The sequence below is a fragment of the Marmota monax genome, unplaced genomic scaffold (genome assembly GCF_021218885.2).
Source record: "Marmota monax isolate L192 unplaced genomic scaffold, Marmota_monax_Labrador192_F-V1.1 WCK01_AAM20220418_F8-fsc00215, whole genome shotgun sequence".
NCBI lineage: Eukaryota > Metazoa > Chordata > Mammalia > Rodentia > Sciuridae > Marmota > Marmota monax.
In genome coordinates, this window is record NW_026695214.1 from 661752 (window position 1) to 685004 (window position 23253).

At 42.0% G+C, this 23253-nt stretch overlaps 1 protein-coding gene across 1 annotated transcript; it reads left to right on the forward strand.

The window, feature by feature from the left end:
- The first annotated feature begins 13783 nt into the window (after positions 1 to 13783).
- LOC124084138 (vomeronasal type-1 receptor 1-like) lies at positions 13784 to 14680 on the forward strand. Its single transcript, XM_046431116.1, has one exon. The coding sequence runs from the start codon at positions 13784 to 13786 to the stop codon at positions 14678 to 14680; it is 897 nt and encodes a 298-aa protein (XP_046287072.1).
- The last annotated feature ends 8573 nt before the right edge of the window (positions 14681 to 23253 follow it).

Consider the following 23253-nt stretch of genomic DNA (forward strand, 5'->3'; position numbering starts at 1 on the left):
AAGTGTATTCCTCAGTGTATCACATTTCAGATGTGGAGCTTTTAGGCAATGATTTGATCATGAGGGCTCTGAACTCAACAATGGATTAATCCATTTTTTAAATGGATGGATTGGTGCATCTTAGCTGGATGGACTCCTAAGAGGTGAAACCTAGTTGGATGAAGTAGGTCACTGACCACATATTCTAGAAGGGTTTGTATTTTCTCTGGTCCTTTTTTGCTATCCAACTGCATTAGCTGAGGAAATTTCCTACATCACTCTTTTCTGCCATAAATTTCTGTTTCACCTTAGGCCAGAGCAATGAGGTAGCTAAACACGGCTCATGGATAAACCAGGAGCCCAAATAAATGATTTCTCCTCTAAGTTGTTCTTGATAGTTTTTTTTTATCACAGTGATGACAAGATAACTAACATCAGCATTGTGCATATCGAAAGGGAATTGTGTGTCTTGATTCTTACATCATTGAATCCAAAGCTAATGAGCACTGTCCTGAAAGGGCTTTGTTTTCTGGCTCTATTATACGTGGGGGTGTATAGGATATGGGCGTCTGTGGGAGGCCCATGTCAGGAGCCCAGCGTTTTTCCTCTCCTGATTGGATGAGGCACTGTGGGTCATCCTGCCGATGATCTGGCTACTCTTAAGTTGCTAAAGACGGTAGTCTTGATATTAAGGGAAGAAATAAGGCAACCAAATGTGTGTTCATGTGTAGGCTTGCCTTCCTGCAGCCCCATGGGTCCAGCTACGCTCACCTGTTTCTTTGTGATATTAACCCCTTGCCCTACTGGGGATAGAATGTTCCATGGAAACGCCCTTCTCTTACTCTGCCTTTGGGTGTGGCCTTCCTAGATGTCAGTCAACCTGCTGACAGCAGACATCATGAAGCTAGACTCAGCCCCTTGAAACCTGACACCTTACCTCATTTGAATGGCTTCTCCTCAATAAAAGCGGTCAGCATGTGCGCTCTCTCTCTCTCTCTCTCTTTCTCTGGGTGTCTGTGAGGCAGGAGATGTCCAAAGTCCTTCAACTAGAGGAGGAAACCTTTAATGCAGGGGCCTAATCTTTTATAGTACATGCAAAGATGGAAGCATTTGTAGTCGAGGCATTCAGTGTTAACATGTTAACAGTGTTCTCCAGTCTGGCTGTGATACCACTTGGCACCCGGGCTCATAACCAGATTGAGAATGTGCTCTACTGCAGTTTTCATCCACTATTAATCTGTTACTCTGACTTACCCCCCCATTTGTTTATGATTGCCTGCAGATGGATTTTGTCCTTCTCAGGGATATTCTGACCAAGGGATAGAAAGCTACATTTCAGAGAGCTCCATCATGTTTGTAGATAATCTGTATAATCCATGAGCCTGCAGTGCTATTCATCAGTGAATCCCAGGGTTTCATCTGGGACCTGTGGGGTACAAAGGAGGGGTGACCCTCACTACCATGGCATCTCACAAGGGACTCAAGTGAGGCCACACTTTCCTACAGTTAGATTATTATGACAGAGCTCTTGTTTGTCTTCATCTTGTTTGAGAAGCTGCTATAAAGAGTCATAGGCTAAAGTTCCATGAGAACGTATATCTTCAAGAGATTCCAATAGGCAGTCAGTCATTTTGTGTGTGTGTGTGTGTGTCTCTGTTACTAGGGATTGAATGCAGGGTCACTCTAGAACTGGGCTACATTGCCAGTGAAGAATTATTATTACTATTATTATTATTATTATTATTATTATTATTATTATTTTGGCACTGAAGAGTGAACATAGGGGACAAGGTAACTCAGCCACACCCTCAAGTCCTTTTATATATATATATATATATATATATATATATATATATATGTGTGTGTGTGTGTGTGTGTGTGTGTGTGTGTATGTGTGTGTGTGTATTCTGGTTCCATAGATATATGATTTTAAGATGGGGTCTCACTAACTTACTTAGGGCCTACCTAAATTGCTGAGGCTGGCCTTGAACTTCCAATCCTCCTGCCTCAGCCTCACAAGTCACTGGGATTAAAGGAGTGTACCACCACACTCAGCTCCATGGTTTATTTACCATTTTTCATTCTTGAGATAGCATGTTTATAAGTTGCCCAGGCTGGCCTTGAACGTGAAGTCCTTCTGCCTCACACTCTCAAGTAGCTAGGATCACAGGAAGGCTTCAGTTCCCCAGCCCATTTGTTGTTTTAATGAATAACACAGCAGTGAGAAGGGCAGCTTCCTGCCTCTGAGCCGTTGGATGTCTTGTCACCTAGGTGGTCCAGAGATTCAGGAGGCATGAGAAGAGACTCCCAAACTTCTATGCTGAAGGAGTATCCAAGATTATTAATGGAAGTGCATATTGATTAATTTTGGTGATGAATTTGGTAAATGAACTGGCAAATGGGAAATACACTGCCTCATGAACACTGTGAGACTTAACTGGGTATTGGGTATTGGACCTATTGATCTTCACGTACTCACAGCTTGTTCATTTTCCTTAACACACACACTGCTGTCAGAACCATTTATCTCTGGCAATGGCTTTGCTTGTGCTTTGCAGACATGGCATTTGTGAACCTGGTTTCATCAGATTCTGAGAGACCTTGAAGACATGACTCACCAACAGAATCAAACCCATCTAAGGACTGAACCAAAGCTCCTCAATACCATCCTGCAATAAGAGGTAGCAAAATTCTGTGGGGAACAAAGGGCTGATTCCTGATCAGAGTAAGGACCTTACAAGATGCCTCTTTAAGGTCTATATTTTGTTTTTTTTTGCTCCAGATGAAGTGCTAAGGAAAATGGTGACATGATCAAACACAAAGAAACCAACTGGGAGAAAATCACTGACTTATCTGGAGAAACGTGATCATCAGAGTAAATAAGAGAAATGCAATTACACCAAATTGGACAATTAAAAGTTCACAAATCCACATCAATAGAATGATGAAATGTATAAGGCCCCAAATGGAAACTGATAGGATGGAAAAGTCTACCTCATGGTACACTGTCCACTCATGAATGTGGGCTGAGGTCAGAAATCATCATGGTGGCTAAAAGTGTGGGAGTACCACTGGTATGGACCAGGATCTTTACACAGTTCAAAATATCACCAACTATTCCCTAAATACAAAGGAAAACTAGTAAGCATCAAGTCAAGACATGAAAGGTTAACCTGAGCAGAAAGCACATAGCCACTATTCTCATACACAGGTGTCCCATTGCTCCTGCTAGAGTGCCACAAGAGGTCACATCACTTTAAAAAACAATTGTGTCTGTAGGGAACGTGTACACAGGTTTTCTTGGCATGTTTCCCTAAGCAGTAAGTACAGCAAGTATTGCATAGCATTTATTGCATTGGGTATTATGAATAATATAGGGGTGATTCCAAATATACAGCATGTTGCATTTAGGATATATGTAAGTGTTACACCATTTTGTATTTGGGACTTGGAGCATCTGTCCATTTTGGTATCCACAGTGGTCTAGGAACTGAAGCCCTAACAGTACTGAAGGATGACTCTATACACGGATAAATAGCAAAAATACTTTCCTATTAAGTTCAGTTGTTCAGATAATATATTCATATATAATTGTATATGATAATTACATATTATAGTCACATAATACATGTTCTATAGTAATATAATATCACCTTTATAATGGATATAAACAAACTAAGAGTAGAAAATACCTCCCTTAAATTGCTAATAAGTCTCACTAAAGGGATTACGTGCTCTTAAGAAGGGCTTGCTTGTGAGGGGAGTGTTAGTCCTTTTGTCCTTCTTCCGTCTGCCATGTAAGGGTACAGCGATCGTCCCCTCCAGAAGACACAGCACCCAAGGAACCAACTGGGAAGCAGAGTGCAGCCCTCACCAGAAAACAGAACCTCTGACCACCTGACCTTAAACTTTAGTGTTTCAGAATTGTGAGAAGCAAATTTCTGTTCTTTAAAAATCACCTCGTCAGTAGCATTCTATTAAAGCATCACAAAATGGACTAAGACACGTGTGAAATATGCATTTATGTATATATCTGTGTACATATATTTCACAATAAATTAGAATACAGTAGAATGAAAAAAGTCTCACTAAAAGAAATAAAGAAAACCTATAATACATTGTTAAATTAGTTCATCTAAGTCAAGAATAAAGGAGGAAGCATCATTGTCCATATTGTCCTTGAACATTAGACTGTAAGTGTGATCGTAGGAGCAAAGGTGACTCCATTTTTTTTATGACTCCATCCTGTAAAACAACCAGGCCAAGTAGAAGGGTCGTGACTGGAGCAAGATGTTCTTTTCCTTTTGCTATAGAAACCTTTAAGAACACGGAACTACCTAATGGGGCATTGTTTCTGTAACTAGGGTAACAGGCTCTGTTTCTGTAACTGGGGTGACTGGGCTAACTGGGACTGGTTAGGCTTCCCTCTGCCTGACTGCACTCTCCTGCTTCTGTAACCTGGCTGGCTTGCATTGGCTGGACCCCCGAACATCCCTATTGCGGTTTTCAGGCTTATAAGGAGGGCCCTTGCAATTGTTCGGGGCTGATCAGGGGAACAGCTTTATGTTCTGGTCAGCTGCCACCGGTGTGCTTCAATAAAGGCTTGATTCGATGATACGTGAGTGGTCTGGAAGTCAGTTTATGAAACCCTGGGACAAAGCTTTAACTATAACATTTGGGGGCTCGTCCAGGATCAATTTCTTCCCTACCCTCATGCCAAATTTGCCTCCAATGACGGGCCTTTGGACCTCGGCCCCGGAGTAGAGGGGAGCTCCTGAGAGATGTTCCTCAGCCTCACTCTGAGGACGACTCCATTCCATCCTAGGACGCTCTGAAAAGCCTCCTGCTGGCTGTCAGTTCTGGTGAGTCGACTCTTCTGGGGGAAAATGTCAGATTGGACTCAGTCGCTTACACCTTCCCCGGGACAGGACCAGACATCGTCACTGTCTCCCTGGAGGTCTCCCTGTGTGACCTCATCTGTCTGTTTCTGGGGCCCACTGGAGGCCTCCCTGTGGGGCCTCATCTGTCTGGGGGCAAGAGGAGATGTGATCTCTGCCCCATTAGAGGTCTCCCTGTGTGATCGATTGTTGCTTGTCCTGTGTCTGTTCTGCTGTTTGTCATTTTTCTAGCATCTTCTTACTGTTTGTCATCTGTCCTGTGTCTGTTGGCCGGCCGTTTGTCTTGTGTGTATCTGACCATGTGTTGTGCTGGGCCCTTTTCTTGTTCCCATAACCGCTCTTCTTTCATCAGGACTCCTTCGCTCCACCGACATCAGAGACAAGGAAGTTCTACTGACCCCTTTAATTTGTTTTCTTAACACTTTTCAGGACTTTGTCTGTTGGTTTGTTTTTGTTTGTTCCCTTTGTGTTCTGTGTTAATTTCTACCTCAGTTTGTTTCTAATGGGAAAAAATGGTTAAAATGGTTTTAACTGTGCTCACTACAGCTTGCATTAGAATGTAAAGTGCTGCCAACAGGAATAAAAATTGTCAAAAGTAAAGGCTAAAGGTAAAAAGATAAAGGCATTCTAGAGATTGTCTTCATTTAGAAACTGGGCCAGATGGCCAACTGGGTAAATCATGTGACTTCCTATAGAGGACACATTAAAACTAAAGTGTTTTATAAAATTATTATTCCTAAATTGTATAACAAAAAGCATAATTTTGTCTAGAAATTTAGCTTTTGTCTCTCAGTATTTGCAAGCATAAATAACTCCCAACTACTAAAAAATGGTCTAAAGATTTTTCAATGTCAGGCTAAAAGTTGGTGGCCCTTATCCAAGAAACGAGAAAAACCAGTTTAAAATGGAACCCCACCCTGGGGGACTCTCCCAAGGAGACCGATGAAGCTGCATCTCTGGGAAGTTCCTCCAGGGAAAAGTAAGCCCCCTTCGTTTGTCTGTGTTCCCCCAACTCTTTTCAGCGTTCATGAACAGGACCACCTCAGGAAAAAGATCAGAAAACTTTTAAAATTCTATATTTGTTAAACTCATAATTTTGATCCAATATGCCTAGGTTAATATGTTTTTCTGATGACACTCTGCTTTATTCTAAGGCCAATTTACAAGGTTTGACTCACAATCTAATAGGTTTTAAAAAATAAGCTACAAGGCTTTTGTGTGTCTGTTTGCTTTGTGTGGGTGCACCAGTGTACTGTCTGTCTACATGTATTGCCATGTCTACATATATTTGGTACAAAAACTTGACATATGAGCTCATAAATTAAAATTTTTAAAAAATAGATCCAAATACTTTTGGTTAATATAATTTAAAAGGTTCAATTTAAATTGGAAAAATAAATAAAAGTACAAATGTCTTTAAAGTTACTAATGCACAGTTTTGTTTCTAGATGGTTAAACAGCTGTTAAAATGTTAATGTCTATAAAGTGTCTGATATCCATTGTCTCTAGGATTTTTATTCAACAAAAAAAGATTACTAATACTATTCAATGCACTTGTCTGATACCTTGTTTTTTTTTTTAAAAAAAGATACATAAATTTTATCTAAACGTATATAAAATTAATCATGGATGTGTTTGTTAGAGACATCTAATTGGTACAAAGTTAAAAATGCTGACTGTTAAATATAATATCAAGTACTTTTAACTCCTTAAATTCCATAAGGTAAAATGCTTAAACAATGTTGGTGTTTTCACAAATTGGTAAACTAAAAAAGAAATTTGAAATTATTGTGTTATTATAAAAACAAGATTACTCTAAATTACAAAGTCCCAACAGGTATAATTCTATATACAAGGAGTCAAGAGGTTTCAACTGTATTTCAATTAAAGTACTGTAAATAACAAATATTTCATCTTATTAAAATGGATTAATTTATCTAAACTCAAAAGTTTATAAGGGTTATTTCAAGGTACAAACAAAAAAATCAATGGGTTAAAAAAATTATTTAAAAGTTCTAAATATAAAAATATATTTAATGAAAAACGTTTCCAGGTAAAAAGTCTTTATGTGATAAAGTATAATTATAATGCATTTAAGTAAACAACAAAAGGGTCTAATTAAGTAATATAAAGGTCTATAAATAAAAGACAAATATTAAAAGGTTTATATGTAACTAAGTTGGTTATATATGTAACACAAATATTTAAAACTATTCAAGGTTGTTCCCTAAGGACAAATAATAATGTATTGATATATTTATATGTTAAAATGACAAAAACTTCTAAAAATATTAATTACATTATGTCTGTTAAGGTTTATCCCCTAGAACAAGTAATCTTGGAGAAATTAAGGTTTATACATCTGTGGCTAAACAGCAACTGTTATTTTAAAATACTGTCCTACATTACAAAGTCTAGATTTTCCTTTAAAAGCTAACCTTGGTTAATATAAAAACATCAATAAAAGTGTGGTACATTACTCTTCTTTACAGATTAAATATGTTCATATCTTTCAGGTATACAAGTCTTTAAGGAAAAAGGTTTAAAGAACATTTTATCAAGCGGGTATTCTCCAAACTAAACTTGTCTGTAATGGTAATTTAAACTTATAAAGATAATAGATTTTATTGGGGATTTATATCATTTGATGTTTAGTAACCAAATCTTATGTTACCTTTTATACTAAAATACAAAAAATTAAAGATATTTTAAAAAGTAATGAAAGCCTAATTTTTTAAAGGTTAAATAATATAAAACATTTTGCCACTTTTCCACATAAAAAAATGTTAAGGGCTCTCAGCCTTTCCTTAATTAATGTTTCAGATGTATGTCATATTGTACTACTAACATTCATGCAGAGTCAGAAAACAATATATGTAAACTTTATAAAATGATACTAAAAAAAGACAAAGATCAACTTTAGAACTAAAACACTTTACCTAAGTTTGTGAAGAGCCCTGCCTTACCTGAGATAAGGCTCTGCCTCTCACCTTACAACTTGTCAGAATAACTTCAAAGTAGGCCAGATTTCAGTTAATTTAAAGTTATATTCAAAGATTAATTTTATTGGAAAGATTACTGTGATCTCAAATAAAAAATATAATGTATAACTCAGGCAAAGTTCAAAATTATATACAAGCAAAATGTGTTTTTCTATTGTTAATTTCACTTGGCATTTTCATTATAACTAAAAAAAATGTGACCACTACACTTAGAGCAACCAAGAAAGAGACCTTTACTGTGACAATGTTGATTAACATGAGAGAGAGACAGAGAGAGAGAGAGAGAGAGAGAGAGAGAGAGAGAGAGAGAGATGCAAAAGAAAGAGAGAGAATGGAAAGTAGAGATAGAAAGGAAAGTGCAAGAGAGAGCGGGGGAGAGAAGGAAAAAGAGAGGAAAAAAGTGAAAGGGAAATGAGAGACAGGGAAAGTGAGAGAAAAAGGAGAGAAAGAGGGGAGGACCTGGCAAGAGAGAGTTTTTATAGCCAAAAATCTAATGGGGTCTCTGGGTCTGCAAGCTGCCTTGTTGGCGTACAGTGATTGGATCACAGTAGATGCTAAGGTGTCATCTTCTGCCTTCAGGCAGGTCTTCAGCATTACATAAATTAATACATAAAATAAGGATATTGTGTTATGTAAAAATCAACTGTAAAGTTATAAACATTAAAGTTAAAGCCCAGCATTCTTACTTTAAACTGGTAAAACTGACTTGCTGGATGTTTAAGGCCAAATTTAAATATTAAGGTTAAAATAAAGGGGCCAAAGAAACCAATATTTGGCTCTTGCCCTCTGAGTCAGCCTGAACCCAGGACAGGGGGAAAGCTTTGCAACTCCAGGCCACATAACCTCCCGATAAGGGAGATTAATGAGACCCCTGGAGAACAGAAAGCCAATGAGTCTCCATGCTGCAAAAGAGGAGGGTCATTAAAAAGGGGAGACATGCCTGATGCTTCCATGGGAAGCCATATGGTCAGCAAGACCTTGACCCATTCTAATGCAGATGACACTAACAGAACTAAAATGCTGCTCACAAGTTCCCCAAGAATGTCCTCCGAGGAAACTCAACTGACTCTTATCAATAGATAGGAATAAGTTCAGTTTTACCAGTTTGGTCTTAAACACTTAGCAAAAAACAGTTAAAACCAAAGCACAACCATTCCCGGACATTTAAAAAGAAACAACAGTTATTTTAATGTAACTTAAAATGTGCACTAGTGTGAGCATCCTCAAAAATAAGTAAAACTGGAGGCAACAAAGAAAAATTCTAGACAAAAATGCCTGATAACTATCAATAAAAAACTGCCAGAAGTTTTTAGTCAGTTTAAAGCCTACAGATCTTCCTAACTTCCTACACAAGTAGATGTAATCAATGTTTATTAATATAATTATATAGCCCTAAGTAACAAAAGGATCTTTACTGAACACAGAGGTCATGCCAAAAAGGTATTTGTTTCAAAAATCAGATGACATTAACTAATTTAAATAAATGTTGTGTCTACATTCCTGATAATTCTTACAATGTTAAAAATTTACATTCCCTAAAAAAGTGCCTTATTAGGCTTTGTTAGGCCTTGTTATGGGGACATTTTCTCAGGTCTTCCACCTTCTGGTAAACAAATATTAATTTCTGTCATTTTCATGATATTCATGGACAGGTTCCAGATGCTACAACTGCTATTTGTATTAATCTTACTTCAGCACTCATGTCTTTTTGTTTCTCTCATAGAAGTGCCCACCCCAGGTGAATTTATATCCTGTTCTTCCTGAACCAGATGTTTTACCATGGACTCCTTGACCCACTCAGTTTCTAAAAAAGGACTCCAAACTGCTTGCCCACTGCACATCGCTCCCTTTAAGCTGGAAGTAGCAAGAACTGTCATCACCCTTTTCCCTTATGGCAGTTGGAGGTCCCTAATATTAGAGGAAAAATTAAGGTCAACATAGATGTTCACCAATATGTCTAGCTCAGGAAGATGTATCTGGGAAACTGCTCCCAAGATTACACTGGGTGATCTCCCATAAAGAGACACTTGCTTCCACAACCCAACTTATAAGTGGGACAACTCCCCGTTCACCAAAAATTGTGCTTCCTGGGTCCCATTTCAAACTCCTTGCCTATATCTCCAAACTGTCAATAACTCTGAACTATGTAACCTACTATTTTGATGGAATAAAAGGGAAAGAACACCTGGACTTATTAAAAGGCCAGAGCCCACTGATTTATCAACAGAGACTGGCTGCCCCCATTTTAGTTCCCCTCCTGGCTGGTTTGGGAAGTCCCTCAGCCATCAAATAGATATAGATTTAGAAAAACTAGAAAGGTCAATCTCCAAACTAGAGGTTTCACTAGACTCTCTGACAGAAATAGTCTAACAAAACAGATGAGGTCTAGATGGTCTCTTTCTGAAACAAGGAGGACTTTGTATGGCTCCAGGAGAAACCTGTTTCTCTGCAAACCATTCTGGGGTAATAAAGAACAGTTTGGCGCTTGTGAGAAACAGGTTAAAGGAAAGAGATGAAGCACTAGAAACTTCAGGCAATTGGTTCCAAAACCTATTCTCATGGTCCCCTTGGTTGACTACCATCATTTCAGCCATAGTTGGGCCCCTAGTACTTCTCCTGATTGGGATTACTGTAGGACCCTCCCCCTTAAAAACCCTCCTAAACCATATACACAAGAATGTAGGTGAGGTCAGACTTATGGTCTTGCGAGCCCAGTATAGTCCCTTAGACACAGAAGGATGGAACAAAACCTGAGGCCTAATGATGTGCAAGATTGACATCAAACCTCCTAAAACCAGTGGGGAATGTGATAGTAGGAGCAAATGTGACTCCATTTTGTTTTATGACTCCATCCTGTAAAACAACCATGCCAAGTAGAAGAGTCGTGACTGGAGCAAGATGTTCTTTTCCTTTTGCTATAGAAACCTTAAAGAACACGGAACTACCTAATGGGGCATTGTTTCTGTAACTAGGGTAACAGGCTCTGTTTCTGTAACTGGTGTGACTGGGCTAAGTGGGATTGGTTAGGCTTCCCTCCACTTGACTGCAGTCTCCTGCTTCTGTAACCTGGCTGGCTTGCATTGGCTGGACCCCCGAACATCCCTTTTGCGGTTTTCAGGCTTACAAGGAGGGCCCTTGCAGTTGTTCGGGGCTGATCAGGGGAACAGCTTTATGTTCTGGTCAGCCGCCACCGGTGTGCTTCAATAAAGGCTTGATTCGATTATATGTGAGTGGTCTGGAAGTCAGTTTATGAAACCCTGGGATGAAGCTTTAACTATAACATAAGAAGTACTTTTTCAGTTATGACAAAAAAAGGGACCAAGATTGGGAATGGGAATGGAATCTTCCCTCTTCTCCTGAACTCACTAAGGCAACTCCTGTGACAGCACCATCACAATGGATCCCCCTGTGAGCATCCTGATCAGTGTGGGACCCACCCTCGAGCCCACCTACACAGCATGTAGTTTCTACCCTTCTCTCTCCGGTGGAACCACTGGATTCTGACAAGAGACTGTGCAACTTAATTACTGGGGTGCATGTGAGTAAGGAAAGCAGACAGAATGTGGGGACAAAGCTGTTGCAATGTCACCTGTGCTGATATATCCCAGTGCCCATAAAAGTGCCTGACCTACGTGGGTTAGGAAATAAATACTCTTGAAGCAGCAAATGAATAAGTCCTTGTGATACTCCCACCTATTTGAACCACTGTGGTTGCTTCTCCAAACTCACCACATGCTGCCTGATGTGAGTTTGGGTGTCCTAGGAGTTCTCAGGCATTAAGACAATCACACGATTGAAACCCACAGGGCTGCGTGCTCCACTCCTCACTTAGCAGGTCTCTGTGTTTTCTGCTCAGGCTCCCAGGGGGTCACTGCTTGTCCCAGGGTGAGGCCTGTCCCACTTGTTTCCCCTCTCCTGAAGGGCTTCTCACAGGGACAGGCTTGCAGAGAAATGCACAGCCCCCAGGTGTGGGCCCAGGTGATCTCCAGTCCCCATGCTGGCACTGTCACTACACCTGCAGGTGAAAGGACAAACACTTCCCAGCAAGGCGCTGAGGTCATGGAGTCCTAAACTTTATCACCTCCCATGCCCAACCTGCAGGATGCTGCCTCAGAACCACTGCAGACAGCACACACAGTCAGGTAAGCAGGGATTTTTTTCCTTCTTTGGACAGTTGTAAATTTTATGTGTATCTTGATGCTTCTAATCAGTCATAAAACTAATCCATGTCAATTTACCAGATTAGTCTTTTATTATTTTTTTCATCCTGAGGTTTTACATTGGTTAGAACTCTGGGTTCTCCATATTGGACGTTAGGGAACCCACTCAAGTCTGCTTTCCACACATCTTTTCCGTGCCAGCGCCTACTATCGCTCTGGGCCACCCTCAGTGGGTCCTCCATGCCTGTTGGGTAGGTCTGTGTTCTCTCATCTTGTCCACAGGAGTCTCTGAGCAGGAATATATTCCTTGTTAAGTGTCCCTTCTGTGGCACCAGTGTCCCCCACAAATGGACTCTCTGCTAAAGGGGTGTCAGGGGAGACCCTGCAGAGCCTCTGAGGGATCTTGTCCACTATGTGACTGGCACTCAGTCCCCGGGGCCCAGGTCCATGCTGTGGCCACCGTGATTTCTCAGGTCAGCATGTGGAGCCCAAGGGAGTCTGCAGGAGTCCATTTAGAATTCTGTTCTGTTAGAGTCACATTAACATCCCTTAGGGAAAAGGCCTGATTGTGTTTTCCATTTGGGGATAAAAAGGCTACTCAGCAAAAACGTGTGGCTCACCCTGATGAGGAAGAAAAACTGGAGGAAGGGAAAGAGAGCAAAAGGAAATGTGGGTGTCAGCTTCTCCAGTCTGGCTGTATCCCCCTTGGCACCCCGGCTTGTAAGCAGGTTGTGAATGTGCTGAACTGCTGTTTACACCCACTATTAATCTATTCTCTGACTTACCCACCCCATTTGTTCATGAAGCAGAAGATGATATTTCTATTCTTGCCAGGGATACTGTAGATGGGCAGCACACGCCCTTCATGAGGGCTCGGAGCATCTATTTAGATCCCCTGTGTCTGCACACATCCTAGGGTTGTGGGAGACCCTTAGTCTCCTGGCTGTGAATGTCTGCAGTCGTGTCTCAGGACAGCCTCAATGTCCACAGGCTCTGGTTAGTGGGGCTGTGCTGATACACACCATGGAAATTCTCAGGGCGGGGAGGACTCACAGTCTCCCACAGTCCTAGGAAGGTGTGGAGCACAGGGTGAGCTAGGCAGACCTGGAGACTCCACTGCAGCCTGAGCCTGTCCTCTGGCTCATCTCAGGCTTGGTCTTCTGAAACATCCCTGTTCTCTCCGTCCCCTCTGTGTGGTCTACCTCACAGCTGTAGACCTATTGTGCATCTTTACTACGCCAGTGAGTTTCAAACTCCCTTTCCTATCTTGTAGATGCTTTCAAGTGGTCAATTGTGAAAATTCTGCAGGTACCACAGTGCCCAGGTGGACAGGGATATGTGCTCTGACCATACCTCCCTCTCAGCTGCCATCCCTATACTTACGTTTCTATCCATTTTTATAGAAAGAAATCATCTGCACATGTCTGTGTCTTGCCATTGCCCTGTAAAATGTATTTTTGAAACAACCTGAGTCAGGGCACAGGGCTCTTCCTCACGCTCACTTTCCCCTTGGAGGGGGACACTGCAGCTTGGTGCAGCACAGGTCTCACGGTGGGTCTTTGAGTTTCTGGGCATGAAGTCTTGGTCTATTTTTCTGAGAGGGTTTAGTTTATGGTCAGTATTACATTGGGGGATGTATTGATGCCGACACACTTAATCTCATGGGTCTATCTCTTCATCCCCTGCCCTAGGTACAAGCCGACCCTGCGAGTGCTGACGTGATCTGCTCAGCATGGATATGGGGATGGTTTTCCTCATTCAGACAGGAGTAGGATTCGTGGGAAACTTCTCCCTCCTTGGTCTCTATAATTTCACCTTGCTCACTGGACGTCACTTTAGACCCACAGACTTGATTCTCAATCAAGTGGTACTGGCCAATTCCATTGTTCTTTTGGCTAAAGGAGTCCCCCAGACTCTGGCAGCTCTGGGATGGAAACGTTTCCTGGATGACACGAGATGTAAACTTGTCTTCTATTTTTATAGAGTGAGCACTGGTGTCTCCTTCAGCACTTGGTGCCTGTTCAATGGCTTCCAGGCCCTAAAGCTAAACCCCAGAATTTGCAGGTGGATCACGCTCAAGATGAGATCACTACGATCTATTGGCTTCTGCTGTCTCCTCTGCTGGGCCCTGCATCTCGTGATAAATTCGTTTCTGCCTTTAATAGTGAATGGCCCATTGAATAAGAAAAATCTCAGTGTGGATGGGAATCATGGGTACTGTTTCTGGGTAGTGCCAGAGAGACACAGCACCTTATACACTGTCCTGTACTTCTCCCCCGACTTGTTGAGTCTGGTCCTCATGGCCTGGGCCAGCGGCTCCATGGTCCTTGTCCTGCACAGACACAGGCAGCAGGTTCAGCACATCCACAGCCGCGTCCTCTACCCGCCACCTTCTCACGAGGCCAGAGCCATACGCACCATCCTGATCCTGGTGAGCTCCTTCGTGGCCTTTTATTCCGTCTACACTGTTTTGACCATTTGGATGACTCTTGCCCCCAGGAGAGGCCAGTGGGTCATGAACAGCTCTGTGCTGGTGTCCTCATGTGTCCCAGCACTCAGCCCCTTTGTGCTCATCATCAGTGACACCCCCGTCTCTCAGGTCCTCTCTTACTGCAGAGCAAGGACACGTGGTGTCTCCTAATCCACCTGCCTGGCTAGCGGTCTGTTGTCTTGGATGTACTTGAATGTCCATGTCATCATCTGCTCATGTTTGAAGAGCCCTTATGTCAATACTGTCTGGTACTATGGCAAATGCGGTGGCCATATCTTCTGTAGTGTCATTCTACACCAGACTGACCATGAACACTGTGCACATACTTCAACAAGGATTTATCATTCTAACCTTAGGTTTCTCAGTAAAGAATGTTCAGGATGTTTTATTTATTTTTTCATTTATATGTTTTGTTTGTTCAGGATATTTTAAAAGAATGTAATGGAGGAAATTTCTGAGTTTAATGTCCAGGAAAGTTTTTTATTTTCATTTTTTTTAGAAACTCACTGAAGGCTTTTTTCATGTTTCTCTCTGTTTTTTAATTGATTCATTTTAATTGACCAATATTTATTATGTGTATTTATGGGACTCAGTGGGGTGTTCTGATCTATTTACACATTGTATAAAGATTAAATCACCTAGTTAACATGTCCAACATCTCACAAACTTATTTCTGGTGAGGATCTTTAAAAACCTGTTGTTTTAGAAATTTTTAAATGCAAAGTACATTATTAACAACAGTGATCATAAATCGTTTTCCCAATAATTTTTGAGCTCACGTTTTTTTGCAGGGGAATGAACTGCATGAGCAGTGTGAGGAAGGCACTTCCAGCCTCAGGGCAGTGGGCTGAGTCTCAGGTGCTTGGAGTGCAGACAGGTGGGGAGGTCAGCAGGAGAGGAGGGACAGGGAGGTCTCTGGGCAATCACTTAGGACAGCTGAGGAAATCTGAGTGGCTGTTTAAGATGATGGGTAGTGAAGGGATTCAGTTGAGAGACTGAAAATATCAGAAGTCCTCACTGCGTGGTACTGCTGTGCTGTGTGTGGAGGCACAGCCTGAAATCCCAGCTACTCTGGAGTCTGAGGCAGGAGTGTGGGTTCCAGGTCTACCTGGAGAACTTCACGACCCTGTCTCAAAATGGAAAAAAAAAAGGTGGAGTGTCTTGGGAAGTAACTCAGTGATAAAGCACCCCTGCATTCAATCCCTAGTACCAAAATGTAAAGTATTAGATATTTAATTTAAGTAGTGTTATTTATTTCTAAAAATAGCACTATAAGTCTTTGATATTGTGGTTTACGTCAAATGTATAGTATACTACTTAGCCCTCAATGAAAACGCACCTTCAATTGCTAGTGGATAACATTAAGCATCTAAATTGCTTATAAAATGTGTCCCTTGCCTATTTTTACTAAAGTGAAAATTCTCAATGCACAAAATTTTATAGAATAAAATGTGATGTTTGAAAGTGTATCGCCAGAAAATTGAGCATGCTTTTCTCTGCTTTAAAAAATGTATTTAATTTTTTATTGTCTGAAATTCTAGCATCTTACTTGTGTTTTTTTTTTGTTCATGAGCAAACATTTGCAATTATATAGTGAAATGCCAACCCTGATTTTATATCAAATTTATGAGTTTTTGTGTGTTGTAAAATTATCACAATCAATTTTATTTATCTCTTGTTTTTAAAATTAAAAACTCATATTTTGAAATTATTTTCTGTTTATTTTGAAGGAACATTGAATTAAATTTACCAATCATGGTAGCTTTAATTTCACCAGATTAAACTCAGGAAATGCTTTATGGCTTTCTATCTCACTTTTATAAAGTATAAACCATGTATGGAAAGAAAGGTAATCTAATGGGAAACTCATATTGCCTGGGCTTTTTCTGTTGATCTTTCTTTTTTTTTTTCAAATTCAACTTTCCTGAACACTGTGTTGATATTTCAAAAGGGGTTCTATCTCTTGACTTACAAATAAAACACTTATCAATTTAAATTTTGTACATAATTTTTGAAAAGTATTTTTAAAGCTACATTTAAAAATTCTGCAACTTCAGTGATACTGCCTTTTTCAGTTGGTTTATGTTATTGTTAGAAAGCTTCAGGATTTATACCCGTGCTTACACAGTTGCAATTACTAACAGTGGGGTAGCGATGTCTTAAAGAGCTCCATTCACTCCTGTGCAGTTGGTTTTTCCTGTTCCTGCAATATTTTGTTGGTAAGTTGCACGGTGAGCATTACAGCCTCACTTTAGCCTCTGACGTTGCACACCTCCATGTCTGAAAACCAGGGGGTCAGAGGAGATGCAGAAGAGGCAAGGGAAAGGTATGGTACGAGTAGACATGGAGGAGTGTTTTCCTCTCCCTGGGGGAGTAAGGGATTGACTGACCTAAGGGAGCTGCCTCCTGGGTAAAACAACGACCTATTCGTATTTTGTGGTGCTGGGGATGAATCCCAGATCTCCACATGCTTGGCATGTCTTCTACCACTAAGCTATATCTCCAGAACTTTATTTTTATTTTGATACAAGGGCTTAGGCTGGGCTCAAATCACAACCTTTCTGCTTCAGCCTCCCAAGTAGCTGGAATTACAGGTGTGTCACAGCACCTGGCTATGTTACATTTTTAATGACACAGATAGTATTAGCCTCCATCCTATTTTACTTTAGGACATGGGCAGAAAACACAGAAGATAAATTATATGCTAAGCACACAGCAAGCTCATAAACACCATAGAATTCCTCGCATCAGAGGGAGGCTAGCCCAGCTTCCCTTGATATCCAGGAAATCGTGCTAGTTCTTTCATATGGGACAGACATGATAGATGTATGGGGAGCTATTTGTGTAATCTGAGCTGTCAGTTTGAGGGGACAGTGAGCAAGGAGCAAATAAGGCACCATGAACGGTGTGTGTGGGGGGGGGTGAGGTTTTAAGAGTACCATGGAGAGAGACTGCATCTCAGAGCAGAGGGCAGGGAGGCATAGGAACAAAACATCTGGAGTTTTAGAGTGGAGTCTCTACACGTTGTCTCTAGCAGGGTCCCAGTCGTCAAGTCCCCACCGCTAGTGCAGAGGGGAGCCTCGCTTCCTTCTCCTGGGGATGTTGTGCTGCCTTAAGCTACAGAAGTGTAGGGCATGACTTGCTGCCCGCTGCCCGGTCTTGGGGTCTTGGCTGGGATGGTGCCTGGCGATGGGCCAGGAGGCAGTGCTGTGGGTGGTGACGGAAAAAACAGAGCACCTCCAGGATAGGTCCAGGACTCTTCTGCCCTGTGGACAGCTCCTGCCTTCCCTTACAGACCACGGGATGGGTGTACACGGGAACTGGCTCCACCCTCTGACTTTTATCCTGATTGGCTCCTGCACATTATGTTAGCTGTGTGTACTTCTTCAATAAAGGAGATCCTGCTTTGACTGGTCTCCCTGGCTTGCCTGATCGTCCTCCGGAGAGGGAGGGCTGGGTGTGGGCCAGGGAGGCCAGTGACTTCACGAGTTCTTGTAGACCTGACAGAGGTGTTCTCGGCCCTTGGGGGAAGTGACCATGACCATTTGCCTCTATGCTGGTGTTCTTTTTGTGTATTTTCCTCTCTTTTGAGGTTCTGGGGATATAACCCTGGGGTGCCCTACCACTGAACCATGTCCAGCTCACTTTATTTTTATTTTGAGACAGGAATCTTCCAGCCTCTACCACCCAAGTAGCTAGGATTACAGGCATGTTTCACTGCACCTATGATTGTGCTCCTTCCAGTCCTTGAACCTGATCATGTTTAAAAAGTGTCCAAGCCAGGCTCCGTGGTGCTCGCCTGTAATCCCAGCAGCTTGGGAGGCAGAGGCAGGAGGATCACGGAATTCAAAGCCAGCCTCAGCGATTTAAGGAGGCACTGAGCAATTCAGTGAGACCCTGTCTCTAAAAATACAAAATAGGGCTGGGGATGTGGCCCAGTAGTCGTCTGCCCCTGAGTTCAATCCCCAGTACCCCTCATCCCCCCAAAAGTGACAAATCCAAGGTCAACTGTCAAGGATTAGGTTTACGTGAAGTGTTTGTTTGCAGCCTGTGAATAAGTTATGAAAGGTTGTCCCAGACATTGATATTACAGCATGCAAGTGTGTGGAAATGAGTTTGAAGCTATTTTAGAGAACCATAGTTTTCCTTTCTTATGAGAACTAAGAGCAGAGGTTCAGGAATCAGAAGTGGAATGACTCTCTTGGATTATAAGATGGCTATTTTGGAGGTGATTGAAATAGTGGGGTGTTTGGATGACAGGAGGAGGTGATGTGTCCCAGTTTTTATGAAGTTCTATGTGACTAGAGCATGAAAAGCAGATTGTGTGGGGAAGATCAAGGAAGAAGCTTCTGCAACAGTACAGGTGCATGTTGATGGTAGCCACACCATGGTAGTGGCTGTAGAAGTGGGAAATGTGGGATTCTGGATCTGTTATCTTTTTTTTTAAGTAGAGCTGCCTGGATTTAAGATTTTTAAGGGCAAGAGAGGAAAAGTAGAGTTACATGTGTCCCCAAGAATTTTGGCCTTAGTGGAAGGATGGAAGTTCTATTAACTGAGATAGTAAAGTTCACAGTAGGGCTAACTGCTGGAGATGTCAGTTTTGTCTTTGGCCCTTGGGGGAAGTGACCATAACCATTTTAACAGTTTCAGGTGTTTCCAAGAATAATTAGAAACATCAAGTAGGCAGCTGGGCATACAAGATTGAAGATGCAGATATCCAAAAGTTGTGGCCAGTGTCTGCACTGTGGGCTCTGAGTCATAGGAGTAAGATTCCTAGTCATGAAAGTAGTGCCCAGAAAAGGGAAAACAACTTGGTCTTATGCTTGGGCACCTATGTGGGATAGGGAGCATCAGAAGCACAGGTGGCACTTGTGACCATGAGAAGCATGTTGGGGAGAGGATGATTTGGTTGGTGGTCAAGGATGACAGTGGATAGGGCATGTGATACAGATGCTGATGTGTAAGTATAGTTGGGGCAAGATAACCCTTGTCCCAAGACTTGTGCTTATGCCCTGCCCTTTGGGCTGGTCAATTTTCTTGCAACCCTTTGTGTATCCAGGGCTTTCAATACGGTGGGTGGATTATGTTTAGGGCACAAGTGGTCATGGGGAGTGTCACTGGCCTGAGAAAGAGGACCACTGATGCTGTTATTTGAGTAAGAATTAGTGAGCAGGGAAAGTGACTAGCAAGAAGACATCAAGTGCAGCATAAGTGGAAAGGGAACAAGGGTGTCTGAGAGCCACAGGTGATTCTTGGTGACTGGGGTTGAAGCAAGTAACAGAGTCAGGCAGAGAGGTCTCCACAGCAGGATGGGGGCTTCCTGTGGCACTGAAACTGGAAATGGTCTGGAATAGTATTGCAGCATATTTGAGTTTTCCACATATTCTCCGGCTTCTTGCTGAGTAACATGTTTGGAAATCAGGGAGATTTCCATAGAGTGGACAAAGGATGGAAGTGGCTATGAATGTGTGTGGGCTATGTGAGAGAGGATTGGTAGGCCTGATAGAAGTTATGTGACATGATGTCCCCAGCCCCCTGCCATTGATGACATGAAGGTAAATGACAACCTCACATTTGGCTGTTTGTGAGAGGTATGATCTGGCGTCCTATGGAACAGCTTTGTGAGATGGGATGGGACCCTACCTGCCAGGCTCTGGGTTTGGATGGTGTATTCCCACCCATCTGCCTTTTGATTTGGAAGAATGTAGTGTTCAGTGAGTGCCAGTGATACTTGAGCTTGTTATGTCCTGTAAGATAAGGAGATGGAGGTGAGGGAGAGAGGGGGATGTGGTGATGAATGAGAGATGGACTCGAGGTACTGGGAGAGAAGTTGACCATAGATTGAACTTTCCCCATCTTGGCAGGACTATGTGATCCTTTAGGATGTGACCATTTACTTCTCCCAGGAAGAGTGGGAGCTCCTTGATGGGGCTCAGAAGCTGCTCTACCTTGGTGTGAAGTTGGAGAATTTTTCACTTGTAACCTCAATGGGTAAGACCCTCACCCCCACCCCATTATTTTGAGCTGGCCTCTATTTATCTACTTTGCCCCTAGAGGCAGCTCTGCCTTTTGCATCGCCTCTTTTGAGCTGTGCCATCCTCCCCACTGTCTTGGCACATGTGTAGGGAGGAGCTCTGTGCAATGCTACAAGAAGCCCTAAGTCCTTCTGTCCTGTAGTGTGTGGGGGCTTGAGGGGTCTGGGAGTCAGGTGTCTTTGAGTCAGCCCAACAGATCTCAATTTACTTTCTTCTCCCTCTTCGGGTCACTGTTCCCCAAGTTTTGCACCTTCTTTGGTGACATTTCCTGTGGCTGCCTATGTCAGGAATTGGGGCATTTTCCTGATCAATATTTACATGGACCATGGGATGTTGCCAGAACCTCCTTCAAGGATCTTTGTAATCCTAACTTTCTTTCCTATGGTCTATAGCATGCTGTGTCTCTGGGCCAGTGCTATGAGATCACCTGTCCCCTTTCCCTTAGGACTTACTTCACACAGGTCCCATTTAGTGGTACAACTCAAGGTGCAGGGAGAACCCTGTTTGTCTCAGAGAACTCCTGTCCTTGATGTTTTCAAATTATATTAGGAACCTGTCCTGTGTCCTTTGTGTTTTGGTGCAGATGTCACTGGACACACCTATTTTAATTTTTCCTGACTTGTCATCTTGTTTGTAATTTCTAGCCCCTAGACGACTCAATGTTTTTGATCTACATGTGTCACTTTTTCTCTTCCAAGCTCCCACCCTTCCACACAGTTGTACAACACTGACCCACACCTAATGTGCTATTAGGTATGTAAATATCCTTAAATATTCCTGGATGCAAACAACCTTCTACATAGCAGGCACAATGTCTTAGTGAAGGCTGTGTAATGAGTTAGATTCAGTGCTGCTCATTAGTGTCATGTCAATAGTTTTGGATCATGAGGTAGCAATATCTGAAGGCAGGTTGCAGAGGGATGAATTGGAGACTCTTGTCTTTTCTTCTTACACTGAAGTCTATCCTTGTGTCCTGCAGTTGGTGAGATATTCTGAACTCTGATATTTACAAATCAACCTGCGCCTACTTCCCATATCCTCAGAACAATCCTGTGGACTCTTGATATGTTTATCTACATGCATTTCATCATAATGTTTCTGATTTGAGGTTGTAGGTATGGAGAAAGGATTGAAGAGGCAACTACTGTGCAGAGAGTTTTTGTAGGAGTGTCACACTCCAGGACTCCAAAGTCAGTCCCATCCACCCAGAAGACTCACTCCTGTGACATCTGCACCTCAGGCTTGAAAGATATTCTGCTCCTGGCTGATTTACCTGTACAGAAGTTGTACTTGGTGAGGGCATATGCAAACCTTCATCAGCACCCGCAGCATTTCAGTGGACAGAAACCCTTGAAGAGTGATGTGGACAGAACCTCATTTGTGAAGAGCCACAGGTTCTGTATGTCAGGGAAGTCTTTCACTTTTAAGGAGGTTTGGAAGGATTTTCTTATCATATTGGGCCTTCTCCAGCCTAAGGCCATTCTTCAAAATGAGAAGCCAAACAAACTCTCAGACTGTGCAGAAGTATTTCCTGTTGGAAAAAGGCATTACAAGTTAAGTGAATGTGGAAGAGACACAAGTCACAAACACACTGTTGTTGACCACCCAAGTGTCTTCACTGGAGAGAGCCTTTGTGAATGTGGCAAATGTGGGAAAACAATCCATGGTAAGTCCTCTCTTGTTCAGCACCAGAGAATTCTCCCTGGAGAAAAGCCTTATCACTGTGGCCAGTGTGATAGATCCTTTAGCCAAATATCTCACCTCATTATACATAAGCGAGTTCACACTGGAGAGAGGCCTTACAAGTGTAATGAATGTGGAAAATGCTTTAAGCAAAAATGCGCCCTAATTGAACACCCAGTTATCTCACACTGGAGAAAGGCCTTACGAGTGTAAGGAATGTGAGAAAACCTTTAGGTGCAAATAAAATATTATTCATCACCAGAGAACTCACGCTGGAGAAAGACCATATCATTGTGAACAGTGTGGGAGATCCTTTAGCCAAAGAGCTCACGTCATTGTATGTGGGAGAGTTCGCATGGGAGAAAGACTTTTTCAGTGTGGAGAATGTGGGAAATCCTCTGGACAAAAGTGCAGCCTCATTGAACACAGCTAGTTCACACTGGAGAAAGGCCTTATAAGTGTGGAGAATGTGGGAAGTCCTTTAGTCAAATGTAACCTCATGGAACACCAAGTGGTTCCTAGTGGAGAAAGACCTCATGAGTGTGAGGAATGTGGAAAGGTCTTTAGGTACAAATATAATTTTATTCAGCATCAGAGAACTCACAATGGGGAAAAACTTTATCAGTTTGGCTAGTGCTATAGTTTAAAATTTTTTTCCAAAAATGGTGTTGAATTTAATTTCCATGTTACAGTATTGAAAGTTGGGGCCTGTTAGATATATTTAAGTCATGAAGGTTCTGCTCATGAATGGACTAATGCTTATCTTGTGGGAGTGAGGTTGTTTTTTTGTCAGAGTAGGTTGTCATAAAATTCCATTCTCCCTCGCCCCATCTTACAAGATGCTCTTGATGCCTACTGCCATGTTACAGGGTAGTATAAAGTCCTTGGAGTTTTCACCTCTAGAAATATAAGGAATAAATGCCTTTTCCTTATAAGTTACCCAGTTTGTGGTATTCTGTTAAAGCAGTAGAAAATAAGCCAGTCACTGTGAGAAGTTCCTTCAGC

Excerpts from the sequence above, each read along its gene's own strand:
- LOC124084138 (XM_046431116.1), top strand. The coding sequence starts at position 13,784 with ATGGTTTTCCTCATTCAGACAGGAGTAGGATTCGTGGGAAACTTCTCC.